The following is a 23,773-nucleotide window of genomic DNA, read 5'->3' as shown; positions in this document are numbered from 1 at the left end:
TCCAGGGGATCTTAGGTTCTCAGTGAGTACCCATGCACACACACACACACACACACACACACACACACACACACACGGAAAAAATAATTTGAAAAAATTACTCAAAAAGCATTGTATGAAAAAGCTGGCTTCCTGCCTAGCTGGGGTCTATCGGTCTCATAAAGATGACATGTAATCCTATAGTGGGAGAATGGCAAAGTCTAGGCTAATAAGCCAAGGCCATCCTGTGATTTCTCTGAGTTCTTATAGGTAAATATGCCATTGCTGTTAGCTGGGATTTTCATCCTTATGGGCTGTGTGTGTGTGTGTGCGCGCGCACGTGTGTGCATGTGTGTGCGTGTGTGTATGTGCGAGCTCCTTTACTCCCTACAGTGACAGGCAACCATATGGTTTGTAGAGTATGATTCCTAAACTAGGAGTAGAACCCCTCTAGGGGTTACTGATCCCCAAGTGAGGAGACAATGGGAATGTTTACCCTCAGGGCCTTCCAGCTCCATCCAGGAATCCTCTGGTCTCTGGTCCTTAAGTACGTGTTCCCAGGGGATTATTATCTTTAAAAAGAAATCTTAAAATAGCAACTGGGGAGTTAACTTAGTAGTAGAGCACTTGCCTAGAACGTCCCAGGCCCCAGTCCCAGAGCCTAGGGATTGAAAAAAGATCACCCCATACCCTGAAGCCCTTCCTGTAATTAAACTGTTCTTGTTTTTAAGACAAGTGTGACTGACTCAGACAAGTATTTTCAGTTTAATCAAGGCCTCCTGAGGAATTTCGAGACCCAGATTAGGCAGGCTTAGATGCTATGTAAGACAATGGAGCCTATAGCCAGCACAGAGGCTGTGGACACTGGCCTGCCCTTAAGGTTACCTTAAGTAGAGCCCCGGAAGGCAATCCCAGCCCCATTCCCCAGGCTGAACATTGAAGGCCATCTGGTTTGACTTTGGAGCAGAGTCCTTAGCTGGCTCTGTTTGTCCTACTCCGGTGCCCCTCAGCAGACATGGTGCAGCTTCTTCCCCTCAGCTGCCTGGGATCACCCCCAGCAGGCATGGCTTTTGGTCTATCCTGGCTGTCCCAGGATTTACAGGGCCTGTGATGGTGGGTCAGCTGCCTGGGTCAGAAGCTGGCTTGCAGAAAGAGTCCGGCAGCCCCTTGGCATGATTGACTAGTTCATAGGAGTCCCGGATGTCAGCCAGTCCAAACCAGAAGAAGATCCACTGCTTGTTGGAGAAGCTGCCATCACTATGTGTGAAGTACCTGGGTGTGGAGGCAAAGGGGTCAGCTTTGGAACAAGGCTGGTGCTCACTGCTCACTCTGGGTTTTCAGGATAGCTGTCTACTACAGGATGTCCTACTAGGACCAAATGTCTGTTATTTTGTTCCAGGAGTAGCAGCCTGAGTGGCACGTGAAGCCTATATTGCCATTTCCCCAAGAAGCAGCCCAGGTTCAGGCAAGTTGGGTAATTTGCCAGGATCCCACAGCTAGGAAGGTGAGATTGGGGTCTTTCCTGCTTATGCCCTCCCCACCTGGTGTCCTTTGTCATTTTGTAGTGAGTCGAGGCTGAGGGTGTGGTTGCGGAATGGAAGGAGTGGGTGTTCCATAGAGACACAGCCCTCGCGTTAGGAGCTTGGCAACTAAGCCTGAGAAGATCCCAAAGCTTCTCAGCATCCTAATTGGATGCCACTTGCTTCACAGAAATGTGGGATTGAAGAATGTCACTAGGAGACCTTGACTCTAGAGGAGACTTTTTTTTTCCTTCGAGACAAGGTTTCTCTGTGTAGCTCTGACTGTCCAGGACTAGCTTTGTAGACCAGGCCGGCTGTCTCTGTCTCTTGAGCGCCTTTCTCTGATAGGGAAAGGAGGAAATGCCCAGCTACGCCATTGGTGAAGCCCGGGGCATGACTGGCTGGGCTTACCAGGGATTGATAGGGTTGGTGACCCGTGAGCGCCAGAACAACGTTTGCAGGTCTCTCCGAAGGCATTCCCACAGCATCTGTCCCGAACCTTGGCCTTGGCGGCTGGAGCTCACCACGAATTTGTCCAGATATGGGGTGCCACCTAGTACAGGCTCCACTGTCAGAATGGCCGCCGCGTTGTACCTGGCACAGCGGGAGAGAGGTAGGTTGAGACTTCTCCTTGCCCAAAAGCCGGCCCCCCCCGGCCACCCCCCCCCCCGCTCAGGACCTTGGGTCCTGCCCTCTGGGGCCCGTAGGCTCACCCCTCAGAGACATAGATCGAGTGCAACCGAGGGCGCAGTGACTCCAGATAGTCTTCTCGGAGCTTCTTGCCGAAGCTGGCGTTGACTAGGTTCACTAGGCGGCCCTGATCCAGGCTGTCTAGGCTACGCACTCGCAGCATCCGCTCAGCATTTTTAAACAGAGTGCCGCAGCCTGGGGAGATTGGAGAGAGCGCTTGGGTTGGGCCAGAGTCAAGTCCACCGCTAGGGGCGCTTTCCACCCGTCTCCCTAGTTCTCAAGTCCCTTACTCCAGTCCCCGCTGTCTGAGTTCTCTTGCCTCCCTCAGGTTTCGACAGCATCGGGAAGCCATCGGTGCGGCCTCTCCCTACGGCTTTCAGCGGAGGTGGGGGAAGGGGTGGGGGTGGGCGAGGCACTCCTGCTGGCCCTCATCCAGGCCCTGCCGGTGCTCACCCTAGGGACTCAGCCTCGCCCACCTTCTCACAGATCTCACCCTTGTTACTAAAGAGTTCCGTGAGCAGCGTGCTCGCGGCTGTGATGACTGCGGAGGAATAGTGTGGCAGGCGGCTGAGCACGTCCACGATGAGCCGAATCTGCTGCCGCTCTTTGACGCTCAGCCACTCAGCGTTGGTAACCAGGTCAAGGTCGGCGGGCAGGTTCACATTGCTCAGGATCTAAGTCCCAGGAAGAAGATGAGCCTCCAGCAGAGACACACTCATACCGAACTGGACCCAGCCCTATGGACCTCTCTGTGACCACTTAACTTTTTCCTCCACTGCTGGGAAGCGCTCAGATCTGGGCACCGAGGAACAACCCCCCCTCTACGATCTTCTGTTAGCTCTTCCTACTCTATTGGCTTGAGAATAACTGTAGCCTGCTATGGAGTCATGTTGGTGACACAGGGCAAGGGGACTCAGTCTTGTCTAGTGTCATGAGGTGGCACAGGAGAGGGACACACCTTCTGACTGGTATTCCGCAGGCCGCCTGAATTATTGAGGAAGATGATTTTGGTAGGGCGCAGAGCCTTGGCCAGGGACGCAGTCACTTCCAGCGAGTCAAGGAGCACAGAACGGCGCGCAGCCGTTTCCCCAATGGGACACAGGATCGGGATGCTGTTGGACTCCAGGCACCACTGTAACAGGTCTGTCTCCACCGAGACGATGCCGCCGTAACTGTAGGCCAGATGTGGTGCTCGAGCGGGACCAGGGCAGGGCCAGCAGAGTGGTCTGCTCTAAGGATGCCGGGGCGGGCTGGGCTGACACTAACCTGGCATGGGGCGCTGGCTCCGCAGCGCTCAGCACTGATCCACCGCCAAAAAAGGGCACAGCAGTAGCCGCGTTGTGCCGTACTTCATCCACCAGGACCTTGCAGCTCTGAGCAAGCTGTGCCTTAGCTTCCCAGAAGGAAAGACAGCCTGAAGGTGCCGTGGGGGCCGGTAGCCCCAGGACTACCAGCGGCTTCATGTCCATTCGTTGCAGGAAGGCTAGGGCGAAAGCCAGGCGGGATACCGCCTGCTGGCACCGGAACACCTCCTCATCTACCTGTGTGGAAGTGGACGTTCAGGGGCACGGCACTGGCTCTAAGTCTCTATTCGGGCCTTAGGACCCTCAGTGACCACATTCTACCCAGGGGTCACTGGGCCCCACTTTTGGCCAACTGCTCCGCCCTTTGCCCGTTGGGTCTTAGCCACCCCCTTATCTATCACTAATGTTCCTCCCTCGGCTCCTCCCAGCGGCCTTGGACTCTGGGACACCTTGGGGGGAGGGGTAGTGCGACAGTTCAGCCGACTGAACCCCTAACTGCGTCCACAGTGAGAGGCCTTTCTTTGACATCACTTCTGGAGGACTGGGCTTCCTTAGCGCCAGGAGCGGTTTCCGTAGCCTCACGGCTTGCCCGGTCCTCAGCACTAACTCAGCACCTCTGCGCTCCAGATTCACAGGCAGGCATGCCAAGACCTACGGCGTGCTATTGACCAGTCACCATTTCCTTGCAGTGGCCCGACGACACCAGGATCGGCTTACCTCCATGACGGCGAAGGGCTTGTCCACCGAATGGTAGCGGGTCTGGAATTGTGTGAGCCAGTGGCGTGCCTCCCCGGGGCTGGCACCACACTGATTCAGGAAGGCCTGGATGTCCCGCTGCACCAGTGATCTGCCGGCGGGAGGCGCAGGAGATTCGAGGGGCGTCGGAAGAGGTGTCCAGGACGGCTCCTCGACGGCAGGAGACTGGACACGACCCTTAGCGCCTTCGGCGTCTTCTACGTGAGCCCTGGCGGTGCTGAGCCGGCGTCCCGGGCTGGCGCTCCTCGCCCCGCGCCGCCGCGCGCTACCGCTCAGTCTCCGTGAGCCCCCAGGACCTCCCGGGCTGCGCAGCCTTCTGGCCGCCGCAGCAGACCGCAGGGCTGTGGCCACCCACGCCGTCGCCATGACGACAACCAAACCCACTGGTCCCCCCCCCACCCACAGGTGACGGTCGGTCTGGAGCGCACAGCACTAGGGGTTCTTAACTTGCCGCTGAGCTGGGCTGGATCAGACTCCGGGCGGGGCGCTATAGGAGGGCCGGAGTGGCTTCTGGGTGCGTTTGGGGTGTGGCAAGTCACAGACCGGAGGGTGGCGCCTCTAGACTTCTCCGCCCCTTGTGTGTGGGGGTACTGGAACCATTAGCGAGGGTCACGAAGGTCAGATTTAGAGTGGCGGAGCTCTTTGATTTTGCTACCAAAATGCTGATTCTAGAAAGTACTCAGATGTCCCAGGTGTTGAGTGCAAATTTACAGGGTCTTGGAAGTGACTTGAGTTGATAGAAGGAGTCTGGGAAAGTTGAACACGGGGGTGTGTGGTCCTCACTGTAGCATATGGATACAAAGTCCTGATGTCAAGTAGGACTTGGTGTGACATATTTGTATTCTTAGCTCCTGGGAGGTTGGGGCAGGAGGATTGCTTCGAGTTCCAGGAGAATATAGGTTGTGGGGTGGGGGTGGGGGAGCCTTGTTTCAAAAGATAAAACCCAGTACTCCTGAGGCAGAGGTAGGCCGGTAGTATCTACCAAGTTCAAGGTCGGTCTGGTCTACATTGAGAGTTCCAGGACAGCTAAGGGTCTACATATTATAGAGAGATGATCCTGCCTCAAAAAAACAAAACAAAACAAAAAACAAAACAAAAAAAAACGAGAAACACAACAACAAAACTAAAAAAAATAGACAAAAACACAACACAAAACAAAACAAACCAGATGTGATGGCCACATACTTGTAACCCTACATTCCTGAAGCGGATCAGGAGGATCAGAATCAAGATTGTCCTTGACTTTATAATCAATTCAAGACCAGTCTAAGCTAAGGAAACCCAGCTTTTTATCTTTTAAGGAACAGGGTTTCTCTCTGTATCTCTGGCTGTCCTGCAACTCACTCTGTAGACTGGGCTAGCCTTGAACTCAGAGATTGCCTGCCTTTGCCTCCAAGTGCTGAGATTGAAGGCATATACCACCACCACCTGTCCTAAACCCTGTCTTAAGAAAAAAAAATCTTGTCTGAGCTCATGATCAGATTAGCCAGGGTTTGTCCTCTGTAGCTACTGGAGCCACTTTGAGGAACACTGTCACCTCAAATACTCCTCTGTTCTTGTTAATGCTTTAGACTGTTTAAAGCTAAAATCTATTCCTATGAGGCTCGTGAGTTGAAGGCTTCTGTTTCTTGCCAGAGAAAGAAAAAATATTGCCTAAGATTAAGAAGAGAACAAAATAAATCTATCTTATCCCCGGTGGAGGAGCCCGGCCTGCTGGCTTGAAAACTTTGAAAGTTAGTTTGTGACAGGTGCTAACAATACTTTAGTACTAGGTGACATGTCCCAGGCAGAATGTCCAGCTCTGTGAAACCTCTTTCCATCATCTTCAGGGTGACCCCAGGGGAGGTGTTATATCAGTCACCCCATTTGCAGACCTGGACCTTGAGATCCAGAACTAGATGAGCGCCTAGGATCCTTGGATCGTCAGCAGGACAGCATGTGCCTGTGAAAACACCCCTTATGTTCCCTGTTAATCCTGTCCTGCCCTGGGTACACGCCATCCGGTCTAGTCCCCTGTTGCTATAGAGGAGGAAATGGGACTCTGTCATTGTAAAGGGAAGGTGACTTAGCCAAGGCCACACAGCTCAGATGCTGGCCTGATCTTCCCTAATGTTTTTGTGGTCTCGCTGTTGGAGTGCCTGTTTTGAAAAGGTGCCTTGCTCTGTATACCAGGCTGGCTTGAAACTCACTTCAGCATCTTGAGTCCGGATGACACAGGCATGTGTCACCACACCTACTTCTTAGTGTGGATTTTTTCCCCCAGGCCAGGCTTCCCAGGGTACCACCTAAAAGAGGCCACCTGAGTATTCTGGACTATATCCAGGATGCTGGACTGGGGGTGCAGTTCTGTGGTGTATGTGAGAGATTCTGGTCTCTATCCATGAAAGAAAAAAAAAAACATTCCAGAGGCTGCTGTGTAAGTGTGCTAACCCTTTCCTGGAAACTCTCCCTTCAACACACCCACACATACTGGCCTGGGAGTCTGGAGTGGGAGGAGAGCCTGACCTTTGGGTCTTCCTCATTGGTATTTCCATTCTCCAACTTAGAAAACTAGACAGGTGATGCTCTAAGGCTGAGGAGGTCTGTGTGTGGCACGGGCACGTGTGCTCACACACACGTCCACATGCACACACAAAGGCATACATGTACACATTCATGATGTGGACTCTCCAGAGCCGTTTTTCTCTTCTGTATGACCAGGTCACTGTGCCCCTGCCAGCCTAGCCTCCGCCACATACACTTTTTCAAAGTCCCCAAAGGAGGTGGGTCTATCCCTTGAGCTGTAACTTTCATCCTAAAACTCCTCCCTGACTTAGGGTCCCCAGCCTTCATGAGCTTCCCCTCCCTCCTGGCTTTCCTGCATCTGAGTGCTCGCCCTTTCTGGCCTCTCCCCTCCAAACATCTCTTCCTCCTCCTGATCTTGTTCCCTCCATCTTTGTTCCAGACTGGAGCTCCCTGGAGACAGGGCTGCGCCTCCCTCTTGGGACTAAGGGATTCCCGAGTGCCTACCCACCAGTTCAGTTCAGGAAGTGTCATCAGCATTAACCCCATTGCACCTGACAGATACTGGCTGGGCACCCACCCAGAGGGCTGTGTCCCTAGGCAGCCAATGGGACCCAGGTATACCCTAGTGAATGATTAACCCCAAGCTGATGGACCTGGGGCCACTATGTTCCCGCTGCTTCTTACTTAGGGAAGGCCAGCCCCATCACATGAATACAATGTATGGGGTGGGGACCTGATCTTCCAACCATGCAAAAGCCTCCTACAGCTGACTCCTCAGCCCTAATAGTGGGGATTTTCCCAGCCCTTTCCTGTTATTTTGGTTGTTATTTTTGAGACACAGTCTCAAGTATCATCCCCTCTTCTCTCCACTCTAACCTAGGACCTTGCTGTCTTCACCCCTCCCCCAATGCTGGGATTTTAGACATGTACCTCCATCTGACTTCTTAGGGGTTCCAAACTCAGATCCTTTTAATTCTGCAAGAAGCATTTTGCTAACTGAGCCGTCTCTAAAACACTTTTGTATCTTAACAAACAAACAAACAAACAAACAAATGTGCTTTCGTGTTTTGCCTGCCTGTATGTCTGTGTGAGGGAATCAGATCTTCTGAAACTGGAGTTACAGATGGTTGTGAGCTGCCATGTGTGTGCTGGGAATTGAACTCAGGACCTCTGGAAGAGCAGCCAGTGCTCTTAACCGCTGAGCCGTCAGTAGTACCCTTTGTCTGTCAGTGTGCATTCTGAGTATTTGTGAATAGAATAAAAACATGCCTTGTGTTTGCATCAGAATAACTCTTCCGAGGAGAAAGAGCATGAGAGAAGAGAAAGGCAAGTCTCTTTGGCTGAAGAGCTGACACTTGTGATGGGCAGAAGGGATCAGGGACAGCGTGAGCTTCTTACTTATGCTTGGGCATTTTCTTTTCTTTTCTAAGATTAATTAGTTTGTGTGTGTATGGCTACTTTGCTTGTGTGCATGTCTGTGTTCCACATAAATGTCTGGTGCCCTTGGAGGCCAGGAAAGGGCTCCAGCCCCCAAGGCTGGAGTTAGAGACAGTGTTGAGCTGCTGTGTGGGTGCTGGGAATGGAACCCCAGTCCTGTAGAAGAGCATCCAATGCTCTTCACCACTGAGATATCTCTCCAGCCCCTGGTGTATTTTCTAAATAGAAAAAACAAAGCAAAACAAATGCTTTCCTTTATATTATGGAGACACCAGATACATGCAAGTTTATTTTTATTAAGAGTAATTCCCCTTCAAGCCATAAATATATGAAAAAACAAATAAAAAATTTTGAGACAGGGTCTTGATGTGTTTCCCAGGTTGTTTTGTGGTTTTTGATATTCCTGCTTAAGCTTCACAAGTGCTGGGTTTAAAGGTAAAATAATCCACGTAAATTCTAATCACAAATACCTAATACACGTCCAGTGAAAAAGCAAATAGGTTTATGAACTTAACAGTTTCAGTTCTGGGGGGCCGGAGAGATGGGAGAGCCGCTGAAAGCGCTTACTCTGTAGGCTCCTGCATGTCTAAGGCACACATAACTTCCTCAATGCCACGCATACACACGTGAAAATAGTCTTAATTTCAGCTCCAAGTGTTCTACCGCTATAATCCAGCAGGGGGTGCTAAATGCTTTGTCTTTTCCCTACTACCCTGGGGTTCTGTGGCTAGATTATCAGAAGTGGTACTGTCCTCAGTTTTGAGACTTTTCGATGGCTAGAAGGGAAGAAAGAGGAGGATGGGGGGCAGGAAGAGGAAGGAGGAAGTGGAAGACAGAATCTGGGGATCAGAGGAATTTAGGAAAAGTCTGTTGTCTGGAAAAATAGTAGGAAACGCCCCCAGGCACTATTTTAAACATTTGCCAGGTGTTTACTTTCTTTCCCTCTTTGTTTCTTTCTTCCTTTTTTCCTCTTTGCTTCTTTTATTTGACAGAATCTCATGTAATCCAGGCCAGCCTCAAACTCACAGTGTAGCCATGGATGCCTTTGAAAGACAACGCTTCTTTTACATTTCTTTATTTGGTATGTGTTTGCGCATGCATGCCCAGGAGTGCTGTAGTACACACATGCAGCACACGCAGGTCAGAGCACAGCTTGCCTGCAGTCAGCTCTCTCCTTCTACTACGCTCATTCCCTCAGGTCTTCAGCTTGGTGGCAAGTACCTTTACTCCCTGAACCATTTGCTGGCTTGGCTCTTGAACTTCTGACCTCCTGCCTTCACCTCTCAAGGGCTAAAATTGTGTGTGCTCCGCAGTGGTGGCGCACGCCTTTAGTCCCAGGATTTGGGAGGCAGAGACAGGCGGCTCTCTATGAGTTCGAGGCCAGCCTGGTCTACAGAGTGAGTTCCAGGACAGCCAGGGCCACACAGAGAAACCCTGTCTTGAACACACACCCTACAAAAAAAAAAAAAAAAGATTGTAAGTATATTGCACCTGGGTTATGTTTGTGTACTAGGGATTGACCACAATATTAATTTCACACTGCTTCCTTGAAGCAGGCATTATCATTAGAGAGTTCCTATGAGGCTGGATTCAGACACATGCCGGTGAGATGTTTTCTGGAAGATGGTTGGAAATGGGGCCTGTCATTCAAGAGAAAGGACCTATATGGAGAGGTACCTGGGATTTGACAGTTGAAGCTCACTTCATGTGACAGACGATACACATTTAATGTGTCCCTAGAGTGGGTTCAGCTGCCAAGAGGGACTGTAGAAACACCAGCCCACAGTGGACCAGGAGTTGGAAGAATGTCAGAAGTCTGAGATCCCCCAGGAATCACTCAGAATCCATGGTTGGAACATCTCAAGAAGGAAAGAACACTCCATGGTGTGAACATCTCAGTTACTGAGAAGAGGCCTTGAATTCACTCACTAGTGACTTCCGGGGAGGGGGGGGGGTGAGGAAGCCAGATAGCCAGGATAGGGGAAGGGCCTGGAATGACCATAGCCTTGGAAGGCCTAAAGAAATGTGGGCTGTGTTTGGCTATGTGTGTGTTATATGCATGAGTTTGGGCACCCCAGTGCTGTGGCATTTGTGTGGGGTCAGAGAACAGATAACCTTAGATGTTGGTCCTCACCAACACCTTCTATCTTATTTTTGAGACACTGTCTCTTGTTCACTACTGTAAGCTCCTGCAGGCAAATTCACGTATGTTTTTGTGTTAGAATGTTACAAATGGTCAATTAGTGGGTGTTTCAGAAATTTCTGTGGGAAATGAAGGGGTGAAGGGAAGGCCTGCGGAGTGTCAGGATTTTTGAACATATCCTTAAAATGAATATTCAGTCTCTGCTACTCAAGAACGCGCTAAATGTAGCAGTATGTAGTTACAAGTAACGGCCACTAGAGGGAGACACCGGTTCGCGGCTCCGTCCGAGGACGTGGTGCTTACTCCTTTAGGAGCGCAGCGCTGAATCCGCAGTGGTAATGATCCCGCCGGGGACCAGGCCCGGGCAAGGGGGCCTGGCTGGACCCCGGGCCCCTCGTGGCCGAGCCTACCGCCCCGTCTGTATTAGGAAGATCGAGCTTTCTGATTTCCTTACTTCTGGGCACAAGGTCAGATCTCAGGAGGGGACCTGAGCGATGACTTGAGAGGAGTGGAGTGGGGTGGGGTGCGGTGGCCAGGGGCCGGTTGCGGGTCAGTTGGGATGGGGCACCCTGAAAGCAACTTGGAAAACCACTGCAGGAGTTTGGGAAGCTGGCGTTTGAAGGCAGATAGTGTAGGAACCCAAGGTGGGCTGCTGGGATGGTTACGATAGGGTTACTTCCTTTTAAAAAATAAAATATATTTTCCTTATAAAAATAATTTAGGAAAATTACTGGAAAACTTGAAAATGTGTTAAACAAAACTTACAGTCTACAAATGTATTGCGTTTGATCTTTTTCCTTCGACATTCTTATTTTTGTTTTTTTAAAATTTCTTAAAATTTGAAACAGGGTCTTGCTTTGTAGCTCAGGCTGGCCACTTCATGGCGGTGATCTTCAGTCTCTTCTGCACTTTAAAACCAACCAACCAACCAACCAACCAACCAACCAACCAACCAACCACCACCACCACCACCAACAACAAACCCACAGCGTCTCAAGCCAGTGAGATGGCTCAGTGGGTAAAAGTCCTTGCTGCCAAGCGGGTGCCCAGCACAGTCACAGTGGAATAAAAGAACTGACTTCCTCAAAATGTTCTCTGTCCTCCACATGGACACTGTGACATGCACACACACTAACACACGCAAATAAATAATGTAGTTAAACGTAAAAATAAGGGCCAGGCATGATGTCACAAACCTTTAATCCTAGCACCTAGGAGAGGCAGGCAGATCTCTGTGAGTTCCAGGCCAGCTATGTCTACAGAATGAGTTCCAGGACAGCCAGGGCTACACAGAGAAATTCTGTCTGGAAAAAAAAAAAACAAAAAGAAAGAAAGAAAGAAAGAAAATAAAAATAAATAAATAAATCAAACCAAAAACAAATTAAAGACAAAGAATGAAAGAGAGTCTTACTAGGCAGGCTTCGTGGTCTAAACATGTAATCTGACCTTTTTGGAGGTTAAAAAAAAAAAAGCTGAAGTGTCAGGAGTTCAAGGTTATCCTTTACTATATATTGAGTTTGAGCTAGCCTGGACTACATGAGACTCTGTCTCCTAACAAGGTCTTTCTCCAGGGTCATGAATAACTGAGTCAGGAGAGGAGTGCCTGGCTGACAGCTCTAGAGTTCTGGCTCTTCCTATACTAGGTGCTTCTCTGCACCAGGCCCTTAGCCTTCCTCTGTGTTTTTTTTTTTTTTTTTTAACGTTTTTCGAGACAGGGTTTCTTTGTGTAGTCCTGGCTGTCCTGGATCTCACTCTGTAGACCAGGCTGGCCTCGAACTCAGAAATCCGCCTGCCTCTGCCTCCCAAGTGCTGGGATTAAAGGCGTGCGCCACCACCGCCCGGCTCCTCTGTGGTTTCTTCTGTGACTTTTGAGAGTGTCAAGGTCTCTTCCCAAAACAGCTGGAGTTTTTTTTTTTCTCTTATTTTTCTATGGTTTGACTTATTTTTCCATTTAACTTAAAATAGACTTCATTGCATTTATTAATTTCTTTCTTTTTTTCTTTTTTTAGTTTGGTTTGGTTTTTCGAGACAGGGTTTCTCTGTGTAGCCCTGGCTATCCTGGAACTCACTCTGTAGACCAGGCCAGCCTCGAACTCTTGAACTCAGAAATCTGCCTGCCTCTGCCTCCCAAGTGCTGAGATTAAAGGCGTGTGCCACCACCGCCCGGCACATTTATTAATTTCATGTGTGTATATTCACCCGTACGTGCATGCCACAGGCCTTGTGTGGTCAGAGGACAGCTCTGGTTTGTGGGCTCTGACCTTTCTCTGTGTGGATCCCGGGGGATTGAACTCAGATCCTCAGGCTTGGCATCCAGTGAGTTCACCAGCTGAGCTGTCTCGCCCCACGTCTGACTCTCTAATCTGGGTACTATGCTGGGGTTTAGCCTACCTGAATTAGTGGGGCTGGCAGTTTTGCACAGTGCCCACTCGTCATCATCCAGGCTCTGTCTCTCCTGACTCTCGGGGTGTATGGTACCCACTCCTTACCCTATCTCTTTCCTGTGACTGTTTTAGGTGATGGGTGGGATTCTACATGGATGATCCAATAATATTGCATCGGCCTTGAAGTATGAGGATTCAAAGTTGACTTCTTGGAGTCAACTTGGAGTCAGTGACATGGCTTGGTGGGTAAAAATACTGTTGCCAAGCCTGACGACCTGAAATTGATCTCTAGGACCTACCTATTGGACTGTGAACTGACTCCTACAAGCTGTGAGGCCCCCCCCCTCTCTCTCTCACACACACACACACACACATACACACACACACACACACACTGCTGTAAAAGCTTCAATAGCATGAGATAGAGGAGGAGAGGAGGGAGGCTGGGCCATTTTCCCTTTTCCATGCCCCCACAACCCAAGCTGTTACTCTGCCTCAGATCCACTTTCTCCATTTAAACTACAGATATCTGTGTGTAAGGGTTGGGGTGCAGGGGGGAGCAACAGTGTAAAAGGGAGAGTGGAAGTAGAGGCGTGGAGGATGGGGATACAGGTAGGGTAAAGGGATGAAGAGATGGCTCAGAAGTTAGAGTGCTTGCCGCTCACTGCTCTGGCAGAGGACCTGAGTTTGGTTCCCATCACTCACATGGTGTCTTACAAACATCGGAACTCCAGTTCCAGGGGGTCTGATGCCTCTTCTGATCTCCTCAGAGACCAGGCAGGCACATGGCACAGACGTACATGCAGGCAAAACACCCATCCTCAGAAAAATAAAATTTACACTACTCAGCACTAATTCCAGGATTTAGGAGGCTGAGGGAGGGGAATCAGAAGTTGAAGGCTAGCTGGGCTACTTAGTGAGACCCGGTTGCAGAATAAATTGAAGAATCAAAAGTGAAAACATTTTAAAAAATTAAATTGCGTGTTTGCTTGTGTGGGCTCTGGGGTCACATACTGTCTTGTGACAGGCCCTGGGGCAGGGATGGGCACACGGGTAGTCTATGTTGATGGAGACTGCTGAGTGCAGGGAGGGGGAGGGGTGGTCTGTGTTGATCTCTCGTGAACCCGAGTCTGGTCAGTGTTAGGCTTGAACCCCTGCTCACCCTCCTCCCCTTCACAAGCTGGGGGGGGCTGCCCTCTTTCCAACCCCTCCCACACAGAAGAAACTCCCCCACCTCTCAGAGAAAACTCTGGGCTAACAGGTCATCACTCCTCATCTCCCCATTTCCACAACCCACCCAAGAGTGCCCGCCCGGGGGCTCAGTTTCTGACAATGTATGGACACAATCCAAGCTCCTAGCTGGCACAAGCTCTATAAAACCCCTTTGCTTTACCCTGGATGGGTGACTTCACCTACCTCCACCTGTGAGATCAGTAAACCCACCGGGGACCTGCCTCCTAATAAAACTGCCTTTATCTACATTCAATCTGGTCTAATCTGGCCTATATCTGAGTCACCTAGGGAGAGAAAAAGAGTTTCAGTCAGCATGAGGCAGGAGCTTGTGAGTGACCTGCTCAATTCCCAGGGTGGAGAGAGACTTGGATACATTCCCCGCACCCCCCTCCTGCTAGGCCAAGCCTTCTCTGGTCTGGTCTCAGCCTGCATCCCCCGGAGCCCCGCTCCCGTGCCTCCAAGGGTGTTCATTGTGGTAGAAACCTGCAGCTGGTTTGGAAACAGGGACAGGCATGGAGGCTGGACCCAAATAAACCAGTCTGGGAAGGGGAAGGCAGGGCAGGATTGGAGAGAGCTGGAGACAGGTTCAGGATGAAGCCTGGGTCTCAGGGGCTCAGGCATTCACTACAGTCAGGAGTAATTAAAGGAGGAGTGGGGTGGGGTAGCGCCTCTCAGGGGGACTCCAGGTGTGATTGACAGATAAAGGTGAGAGCCCATGAGCATTTACCATCCAGGAGCATTGTCAATTGGAGATCTGGCTCTGGACCAGACCATCCGTTTCTGTACTGACCACCGAAAGACTGGCACTGACAAAGGCTGCGGAATGTGCTGGCATCTGGCTTCCTCTAGGTGGCCTGGCTGGGTTACACTAGCCTGAGCTAGCATTGCTTCTCTGTGTTATGAGATCTTAGGCTGGCCGCTTCGCCTCTTTGAGCTTCATTCTGCAGGGCCTGGAAGGATTGGTGTTGGGATTTAAAGCAAGACACAGCGAAACGAGCTGAGTTTGCAGCAAACATATGAAGAGCTGTGACACATGAAAAACACATGAAAAACAGTCGGGGGTGGGGCATAAATTCAGTACTTATGGATGTGTGGTTTTTTTTTGTTGTTGTTGTTGCTGTTGGTTTGGGGTTTTTGTTTGTTGGTTGGTTTGTTTTTCTTTTTTGGTCAACTTCACACAAACCCAGACATATCTTTTAAGAGGGAATCTTAGTGGCTGGAGAGATGTCTCAATGGTTAAGAGCACTGGCTACTCTTCCAAAGGACCCAGGTTCTATTCCTAGCACCCACACGGCAGCTCACAAGCTCACAACTGTCTATAATCCCAGTTCCAGGGAGTCTCTAACACACTCATACAGATAGGCATGCAGGCAAAACACCAGTGTATATAAAATGAACATAAGTAAATCATAAAACAGATGGAATCTTAATAGAAAAATTTCTTCCATAAGAGTGGCCTACAGGCAGACCAGTGGGGGCACTTTCTTGATTAATGATTGATGCAGGACCCGTGGCAGGGTCCTGGGCGGTGGTCCTGGATGGTATAAGAATTCAAATTGAGCAAGCCATGAGGAACAGCCAATAAGCAGCACCACGGTCTCTGCATCAGCTCCTGCCTCCAGGTTCCTGCCCTGCTTGACTTCCTGTTCCAACTTCCCTCAGTGATGGACTGGGATGTTGAATGTAAGCAGAAAAATTCTTGCCTCCCCAAGGTGGTCACGGTGCATTCTCTCAGGAACAGAAACATTAAGACAGTATGGAAAAAGGAAGTCGTCAGCCACGGACTTGAGTCCATGGTGAGCAGAGAGATGCTGAAGGAGGACGTACAGGCGGCCCTCACCACCAACCTCGGTGCAGACATCATTAAAGTCTCAGGTAAAAGATTATTTTTAAAGACACAATCTCATGGTAGGCCGGGTTGGCCTCAAAATCACTACGTACCCAACCAAGGCTGACTCTGAATCACCAGTCCTCCTGGTCAAATCTCCTGAGTACAGCCTCCTCTCAGTTTAAAGTGGTTGAAGATTTATTATAAAAAATAAATTAAAGGTCAGGCATGGTGGCACACACCTTTAATCTCAGCACTCGGGAGGCAGAGGCAGGCAGATCTCTGAGCTCAAGACTAGCCTGGTCTATAAAGCAAATTCCAGGAACAGCCAGGGCTACACAGAGAGACCCTGTCTCAAAAAAAAAAAAGTCACATACTGAAATTAACCAGAGCCAAAGACTATACAACTTAATCTGGAATGGACACTGAGGAGTGTCGTATTGGAGCATACACTGTCACCGTAGAGTGTATGCCATATCCTAGTTCCCTTACCCCACCCAAACTGCAAAACTCATGAGAGTTAGAAGGAGAAAAACAATTATGTTCATACCCTTGTCTTGTGGTCACATAAAATAGATGTATTGTAAACAAGTACACATGTGGACACAGCATGACTTGTACAAAAAGGAGCACGAAGGGTGACGGGGGTAAGGACCGAGTGCGGGCAGTGCTCAGCTCCCAGATGCTCGTTAGGGTGTGAGCTACTGCACCTGGTTGGGTACTTTCACACATTTTTATTCCGTTTTGTTTTTTTGAGTGTCCTTGCAAGGCAGCCCCTTTCTTCCAACATTTACAGATGCTGAACCCCCAAGGGCCAGAGAAAAAGACCAAGCAGCTTGCTAAAGATTAGTGTGCTGTAGGCAGAATTCAGGGTCAGACTGGTGTGAGCTGTGGGGCACACATACACATACACACACACACACATACACATACACACACACATACACACACATACACACACCACATAGCATACATATATACACACACACGTACACATACACACACATACACACATACATACACATACACACACACGTACACATACACATACATATACATACACACACCAACACACACCACATACCATACACACACATACCCCACAATACTACATAGCATACATACACACACACACACACACATACACACACATACATACACCAACACACACCACATAGCATACACATACACACATACACACACACACATATACATACACATACCAACACACACAACACATAGCATACACACACACACCCCACAATACTACATAGCATACATACACCACAATCCACTCCATACACACACATACACACACACACAGACACACACACAGGCACACACACACACACACACACACACACACACACACGATACTCCTATAAGCTGGCATGTATAGAACCTTGGTGAGCAGGTCAGGGCACTCCAGGTAACTCAGGCCTGGGGGAACCTCAGGAGGAAAGGGCACCAATTCCTCTCAGGAACGTCCATGCCCTCACCTGAACATATACCTAAACATTCATCGCAGGGGAGGGCCTGACCCTCACCTCTCCTTCTGTGGGTCGCAGGGTGCTGCCACCCTGCTGTGGAATCCTAGCAAACCCCCAGGCTCTGCTCCTCCCCTCGTCCCTAGGTTTGGGCCTGGCTCTGCTCCTTCCTGTTGGACAGCAGTCCCTTGGGGTCCTTCCCTGTCCCTCCTTCCTGGAAGGAGGCTGGACATATCACTAGAGGGCACAGGGGCTGAGACATGGAGCAGGTCACGAGGGCATTGAGTTTTAGAAAGGATCCCAGTGTGTGCAGCCCACACTGGTTCTAGAACTTGCTGTGTGGTCCAAGCAAACCTGAACCTGGATCCTCTTGCCTCAGACTCCCAGGTCTTGGATCACAAGTGGAGCCACCATACCCCATGATATAGTATTATATTTAAATGCAGGCAGATTTGTAAGTTTTATTTGTTTATTGTTTTTGTATTTAGAAAGGACTCCCCCTTTCTCATTACAGAAGTCATGGTGCTCTTTCTTCTGCGTGTTCAGAAAGGAAACAAAGTCCTGGCTGGTTCTTCCCCCTTCTGCAACCAGACAGGATTTAATTAAGAGCAAATTGAGATTTAATGAGCCTTCAGGCCCTGGTCTAGACTTAGAAAAAATCGATTTCTGTAACCTGGGTGTGTGGGGCGAGGTAATGTGTCTGACACCCAGACAGAGTGCACAGGAGGGCACAGAGAGACAGCCTAGGGGGTAACCTAGGATCAGTTTCCCTATCTGCAGGCAGGAGGTGGTACTAACTTGGTAGCATACTAAGACGAGGTAGGTGCAGGATCTGTAAAAGGAGTGAGAGTCACATGATCAGCCGTCTCAGTGGAGGGTCTTCACCTTCGAAGTCTGCAGCTGCCCTCTGAGGCAGGGCCCACGCCTTCACATCAGGACAGGGAAAATCAGATGGCAGGTCCGTCTCAGACACACCTGCGTCCTGCTCCATCTCAATAGGTGTGGGCTGTTAGTGGTAGTGTCTGGCTGACGGAGTCTAGGAATTCCAAGAAGCCCCAGATATCTCCCCAAGGGGCAGGAGACAGACAAGTGCTTCTTGGGGACCAGGGGAGACGTCCTGGCTCCAGTGATGAAAAGTGTCACGTCCTGTCCTGTACTCCTCTCTCTCTATCCCCCTCTCCTCTTGGGACCCCTGTCAGTGACCTTGTCACTTCTCAGATTCAGGGATGATGGCAGGCGGGAGGAGAGCCGAGAGTGGCCGCCCCTCCGGTCCTTATCAGTGATGGGCAGATATGCCCTGGCTTAATGGAGGCGTCACGGGAGGATCCTCCGGATCCTGGGTGTTTGCAGAGATAAGTGAGGGCAAGCGTCTGGGCTGGGTACACAGAGGCCACTTAGCTGGGCAAACAGCCCAACTATCCGCAGATGCTCAGCCAGGGCTGGCACCTACGACCTACTGCCTCTGGCTCTGGAAAGCGAGACCCCAGGAGACCAGGAAGGGGGAGTATGGGTGTGTGTGACAGGTGACAGGTGACAGTAGCAGCCACCACCGCTGGACCCCAGGAGGTGGCTGGGGTGGCTGGGGCTGAGCTGGGGGGGTCATGTCAAGGGCATGAGTATGCCAACAGGCACAGAAGTGTGTGTGTGTGTGTGTGTGTGTGGTCTTTGACTAATGTCAAGCCTGAGCTGGAGAAAGTGTGTTTATACGGAGGATTGGAGGATTGAGTGTCCCTGCTAAATCTGGCCTGGAGTCTTCCAGCCCAGTGCTTACTCCTTGTACAGTTGAGTCTAGCTAGCCTGTACACGCTCACAGCTCTCTGACAGGCCTCCGCCCTCCTTTCCTAGGGCCAATCACCCACAGACCAGAGTCCTCTGAAGTGAGAGGCTCAGTCAGTGTCACACTGTGCCTGAGACACAGACCAGGCTCTAGAGCTGGGGGCTACCAGTGCACCCAGCCGATGCAGGGCAGGAGAGGCCCTGGGAGGGAACACAGACCCTCGAAGCTTCCTTCACCCTCCTCCCTTTTATCTGGTAACCCCACCATGCCTGCCACCGGAGGCTACAGACTTGGGGCCACCCTCCTCATCCTCTCTTTAGATACCACTTACCGACACATCTGAGGTAAGGATGAAGTTAGCGGAGAATGTGAGATGTACGGTGATGGCGGAGGCATCAGGCTCGCAATGCCAGCTTGGTCCAGTGCTGCACATACCTTTGCTAACCTTTTCTTAATTTGCCCTTGTCCCATCTTGTGTCCTGTGTAGTCACACGTCCAGATAACCTGTGGGTTTGGCCTGCAGTCTATAAGCGCTCAGGTTGCCCACACACTAGCACGTTTCATCTCAAGCACACGCCTTGACACACATGTGTTAATGGTTCCATCCCATCCCAATCAACCTGTACTTCAGTCCCCTGAGGTAGATTCTTTTCCACCCAACACTCTCAGATGGGCTTCCACTCCAAAGTGGGATGGGGGGGGGAGGGGAACGCTTGTTACCTGCCATTCACAGTTAGGGTTGATGTAGCCGGCTGAGGGTGTTAGTCCAAGTGTAGGCGGATATGCGGAGTTCTAGAAACTTCCCTGTGGAAACACTCATAGAGCATAAGCATGTCCATAAAGTGGAGTTTCATTAAATTTAAAATTATGTGTGTGCATGCGTGACTGTGTGCATGCATGTGCGTGTCCATGTGTGTGTGCATGCCTGTGTGTGTATGTGTGTGTGTAGAGTGTGTGTGTGTATGTGTGTAGAATGTGTGTGTGTATGCATGACTGTGTGCATGACTGTGTGTATGTGTGTGCGTGTAGAATATGTGTGTGTGCGCGTGTGTGTGCGCGTGTGCATGTGTGTAGACTGTTTTTCTCTTTCCATCATGTAGTCTCAGGTATTAAACTCAGGTCATCAAGATTGGTGGCAAGTGTCTGCACCTGCAGAGCCATCTTGCTAGTCCAGCAACCAGCGCCTCCGCCTTCTCTTCTTTCTTTCTTTTCTTTGTCTTAGACGATGTCTCACTGTGTCGTCCTGCCTTACATGGATCTCACTGTGTAGACCACACTGCCCTTTAACCCTTAACTTACAGAGATCTGCTTGCCTTTGCTTCCCGAGATCTGGGGTTAAAAGTGTGTCTGTCTCGATGTCCCCACCCCACCCTCAGTTGTGCCAGCAATAGTCCTGTAAGTGGAAAACTGCACAGCTACTTTGGAAAATTCGTCATCTCTGCCACAGACGTAAGCCATTTTATAGGTCAGCACAGCCCCCCCCCCAGCCGTAAACATTCACAAAAATGTGTGCATGTAGTCACCGAAAGACACTTCCAAGCATCTATAACCCCGGGACAGGAGCATCTATCTGGCTGGCAGCCCAGGCTAGCAGGATTGGTGAGTTCCAGGTTCAGTAAGAGACCCAATCTCAAAAAATAAGGTGGTGGGACTGGAGAGATGTCACACACACCTGTACACCTGTGCACATGGTATCTGGACCTATAAAACACTGGGACGCTACTCCACTGATACACTAGACAACAGTACCCCAGGCAGAGAAGAAGTAAGGAGGGGTGCAGAAGAGACTTGTAGTGGGAACTGTTTCCTGTGCTGGGTGCTGGCTCTGTGGACGTGTTCAGTGTATGAAAAGCCATCAAGCTAAACATTTACAGCCCTTGTGCTTTAATGGGTGTACACTAGTCTTCAATAAAAAACTGAAAATGTTTTTTAAACATTTATGGAGCTGGCATTTGGATGAACTTACGCCACATTAAACTGTTGGCTCCACCACACTCTCCTGTGTCTGTCTTCTGCTCCCTCTTCTATTCCTGGATCTCATCCAGTACCCTATTCCCCTCTCCTCCAGGGTGGCCTGCTTCTGGAAACTCAGGCTGTGCGAAGTGTGTTTTAACATATAAAAACAAAATTTTAAAGTTTTATTTTTTTTATTTTTAATTATGGGGGGGGCAGGTATGGTCATAGGAGATCAGGTGACCCCAGAGGCCAGAGGCATCAAATCTCCTACTGCTGGAGTTATAGGTGGTTGTGAGCTGCCCAACATGGATGCTGGGAACAGAACGTGGGTCCTCTGTAAGAGTGGTATAAAATCTTGATGCTGAGTGGTCTCTTTAGGCCCCTTTATTATTTGATAGCTTATGGTACAGAAATTCTGGCCATTTTGTCTATATTGCTTTCTTGTCCCATTGCTATTACACCTATCACAGCTGATGGAAAGGAACTTAAGCAAGAACAGCTACTTAAGTGACCAAGTGTGGGTCTTCTGTAAGAGCTTTGACTGATGTGCCTTAGCTGCTGAGCCATTTAGTGTGAGCCGGAACTCCCTGGGAAGCCAAGACTGGTCTTGAGTGCTCAGTTATCCATGTTTATCGGCTTTATGTGTGTTAAGATTACTGGTTAGCCACCAAGACGAAGGTGTTCAAGACCATCAGCTACTTAAGACATTCAAGGCCAGCTTGGGATACATAAGACCCTGCCTCAAAAAAAAAAAAAAAAAAAAAAGAAAAGAAAAAAGAAAAAGAAAAACGGGGGTTGGAGGGTGGGAGGAGAGGCTGGATGGCTCAATGGTTAAGAGCTCTTGCTGTTTTTCCAGAGGACCTAAATTCAGTTCCCACCATCCAAGCCAGGAGATTCCCAGTCATCAGTGACTCCAGTCCCAGGAGGATCTGGTGAACTTCTTCTGGTCTCTGTAGGCACTTACACACACATAGTACACACACACACACACACACACACACACACACATGCACATAGTATAAAAATGGACGTGAGTATGAATTATAAATGGCAGTTTCCTAAGGGATTGTCTGCTGGCTGCTTCTGTGGCCTGGATGTCCTCGGGCTTTGGGCTCAGGTGCATCGGGTTTCAGAGCTTCATGAATAGCCCAAACCTGGCACAGAAACTCATGAAGATGACCCCTGGGGAGTGGCAGAGATGGTTTGTGGACTGACCTGCAGGACCTAGGGACCCTAGAGTCCCACTGCAGAGACTGAACAGGGTGAGGAAAGTGCACAGGATAGACCCAGAGAGTCCTTGAATGAGTGGCACCAAAGGTTAGAGGTCACAGGAGGAAGCATCAGAATAGGTCACAGGATATCTCTTAGCTGGGGCAGTGTATCCTGGGGAGCCCCAGGCTGACGGTTTCCATGGAGCTGTGCCAGCCTTGTTCTTCCTGGGAGGCGGCAGGAGGGCGGGAGTTGGGTCATTTTCTTGTTTTCTCCTCTCTTGGCTGTCAATTACCACCCTCCTGTCTGATGGATGGCACAGAGCGAGTCACACTAATGGCTTTCCTTCCGCAGAGCCCTCAGAACTAATGAAGCTGTGAACGAGCGAACTAGTAAATGAGTCAGGCTGCTTCATCACACCTGTCCTGGCCGAGCTTCCATCAGAGGCCGCAGAGCAAGCTACACCACATGACAGATGGGGGATGCTGGTGACCCCTGGATGGGGGTGCACGCTGGGCCTATCACCCAGGTTGGGTGTGGAAGTCTGGGGAGAAGAGAGATTGCTCTTGAAGTGAAGGACGAAGAAGTGTATGGGGAGAGTCCAGGAGACTATGGAAAGAGAGGGGAGGCAGGGAGCAGAGGTACAGATAAAGAAGGGGTTACAAAGATGGGTCCCCTTCAAATGCAGGCACTGGGAAACAAAGCTAGGAAACCTGGGTAGACCTCACTTTCCTTTCTTTCTGATAGAGTCTTTCAATATGTAGTCCAGGCTGGCCCTCAGCTTGCGATCCTGTCTCACCCTCCCCAGTGCTGCTATAACAGGCATGGGTCACCTTGGTTTGTTTTCTTGTGGCGCTGAGAATCAAACCCAGAGCCTTGTGCATGCCAAACGGCCATTCTTCCACTGAGCTGGGATTAGCTTCCAGCCTTGTTCCCAAGGAGACCATGGCTTGACAAGGAAGAACGATCATATAGCAACTGTTTCAATAGTAAAATGAAACCCAAGGCACCAGTTTTATCTTTTTTTTTTAAATGACAAGGCTCAGAGAAACTAGACAATTTGTTCAGAGTCACACAGTGATGATTTTATGTGAGTTCACACCCAGAACAGTGAGACCCTGGAGTCCACGCCCTTTGCACAGCCCTCGGACTTGTGAAAACAAAGGGCTAGAGATGGGAAAAACACATCACTCTGGCTTGATCTGATTTCTGTGCTGATGGGATTATGTGGCCAGAGGTCAGGGTGCTGGAAACTCTCGTGTCTGGACTGCAGCAAGGCAGTCAGCAAAATATCTCCTGACACCCGTGGACACATGGAGATGTGTGGGTGACACGGCTCAGAGGCTGCCAGGATGTCTTAACACGACTCGGCCCATCCCTCCCCCCCCCTCCCCGTTTAAGATTTATCTTATGTGTATGGATGTTTTGCTTGTGTATATGAATACCCACCAAGTACGTGTCTGGTGTCCTGAGCCATTTTTGCAGCCTGAGCAATGCAATAATAAGATGCTCATATCTCTCTCTCTCTCTCTCTCTCTCTCTCTCTCTCTCTCTCTCTCTCTCTC

The 23,773-nt window shown here is 50.0% G+C and overlaps 1 protein-coding gene across 1 annotated transcript; it reads right to left on the bottom strand.

Moving 5' to 3' along the window:
- Positions 1 to 721: 721 nt before the first annotated feature.
- Positions 722 to 4,686, bottom strand: Nags (N-acetylglutamate synthase). Its single transcript, XM_028780669.1, has 7 exons — positions 4,211 to 4,686; positions 3,456 to 3,730; positions 3,148 to 3,361; positions 2,683 to 2,863; positions 2,213 to 2,384; positions 1,911 to 2,093; positions 722 to 1,251 (listed from the first exon to the last, which is right to left on the bottom strand). The coding sequence occupies exons 1-7, from the start codon at positions 4,613 to 4,615 to the stop codon at positions 1,098 to 1,100; spliced, it is 1,584 nt and encodes a 527-aa protein (XP_028636502.1). The 5' UTR covers positions 4,616 to 4,686; the 3' UTR covers positions 722 to 1,097.
- Positions 4,687 to 23,773: the final 19,087 nt, after the last annotated feature.

Source organism: Grammomys surdaster, unplaced genomic scaffold, assembly GCF_004785775.1.
Source record: "Grammomys surdaster isolate TR1022 unplaced genomic scaffold, NIH_TR_1.0 371, whole genome shotgun sequence".
Classification (NCBI taxonomy): Eukaryota; Metazoa; Chordata; class Mammalia; order Rodentia; family Muridae; genus Grammomys; species Grammomys surdaster.
The sequence above is the reverse complement of the archived record's forward strand: the minus strand, read 5'-3'. Positions and strand labels throughout refer to the sequence as shown.

Bases quoted from the DNA above. Each gene is read 5' to 3' on its own strand.
- Nags (XM_028780669.1), bottom strand. From the start codon at position 4,615: ATGGCGACGGCGTGGGTGGCCACAGCCCTGCGGTCTGCTGCGGCGGCC. The intron at 3,731-4,210 runs GTAAGCCGATCC...ACTTCCACACAG, and splicing joins AGCCCTTCGCCGTCATGGAG to GTAGATGAGGAGGTGTTCCG. The intron at 2,385-2,682 runs GTGAGATCTGTG...CAATCTCCCCAG, and splicing joins GGAACTCTTTAGTAACAAGG to GCTGCGGCACTCTGTTTAAA.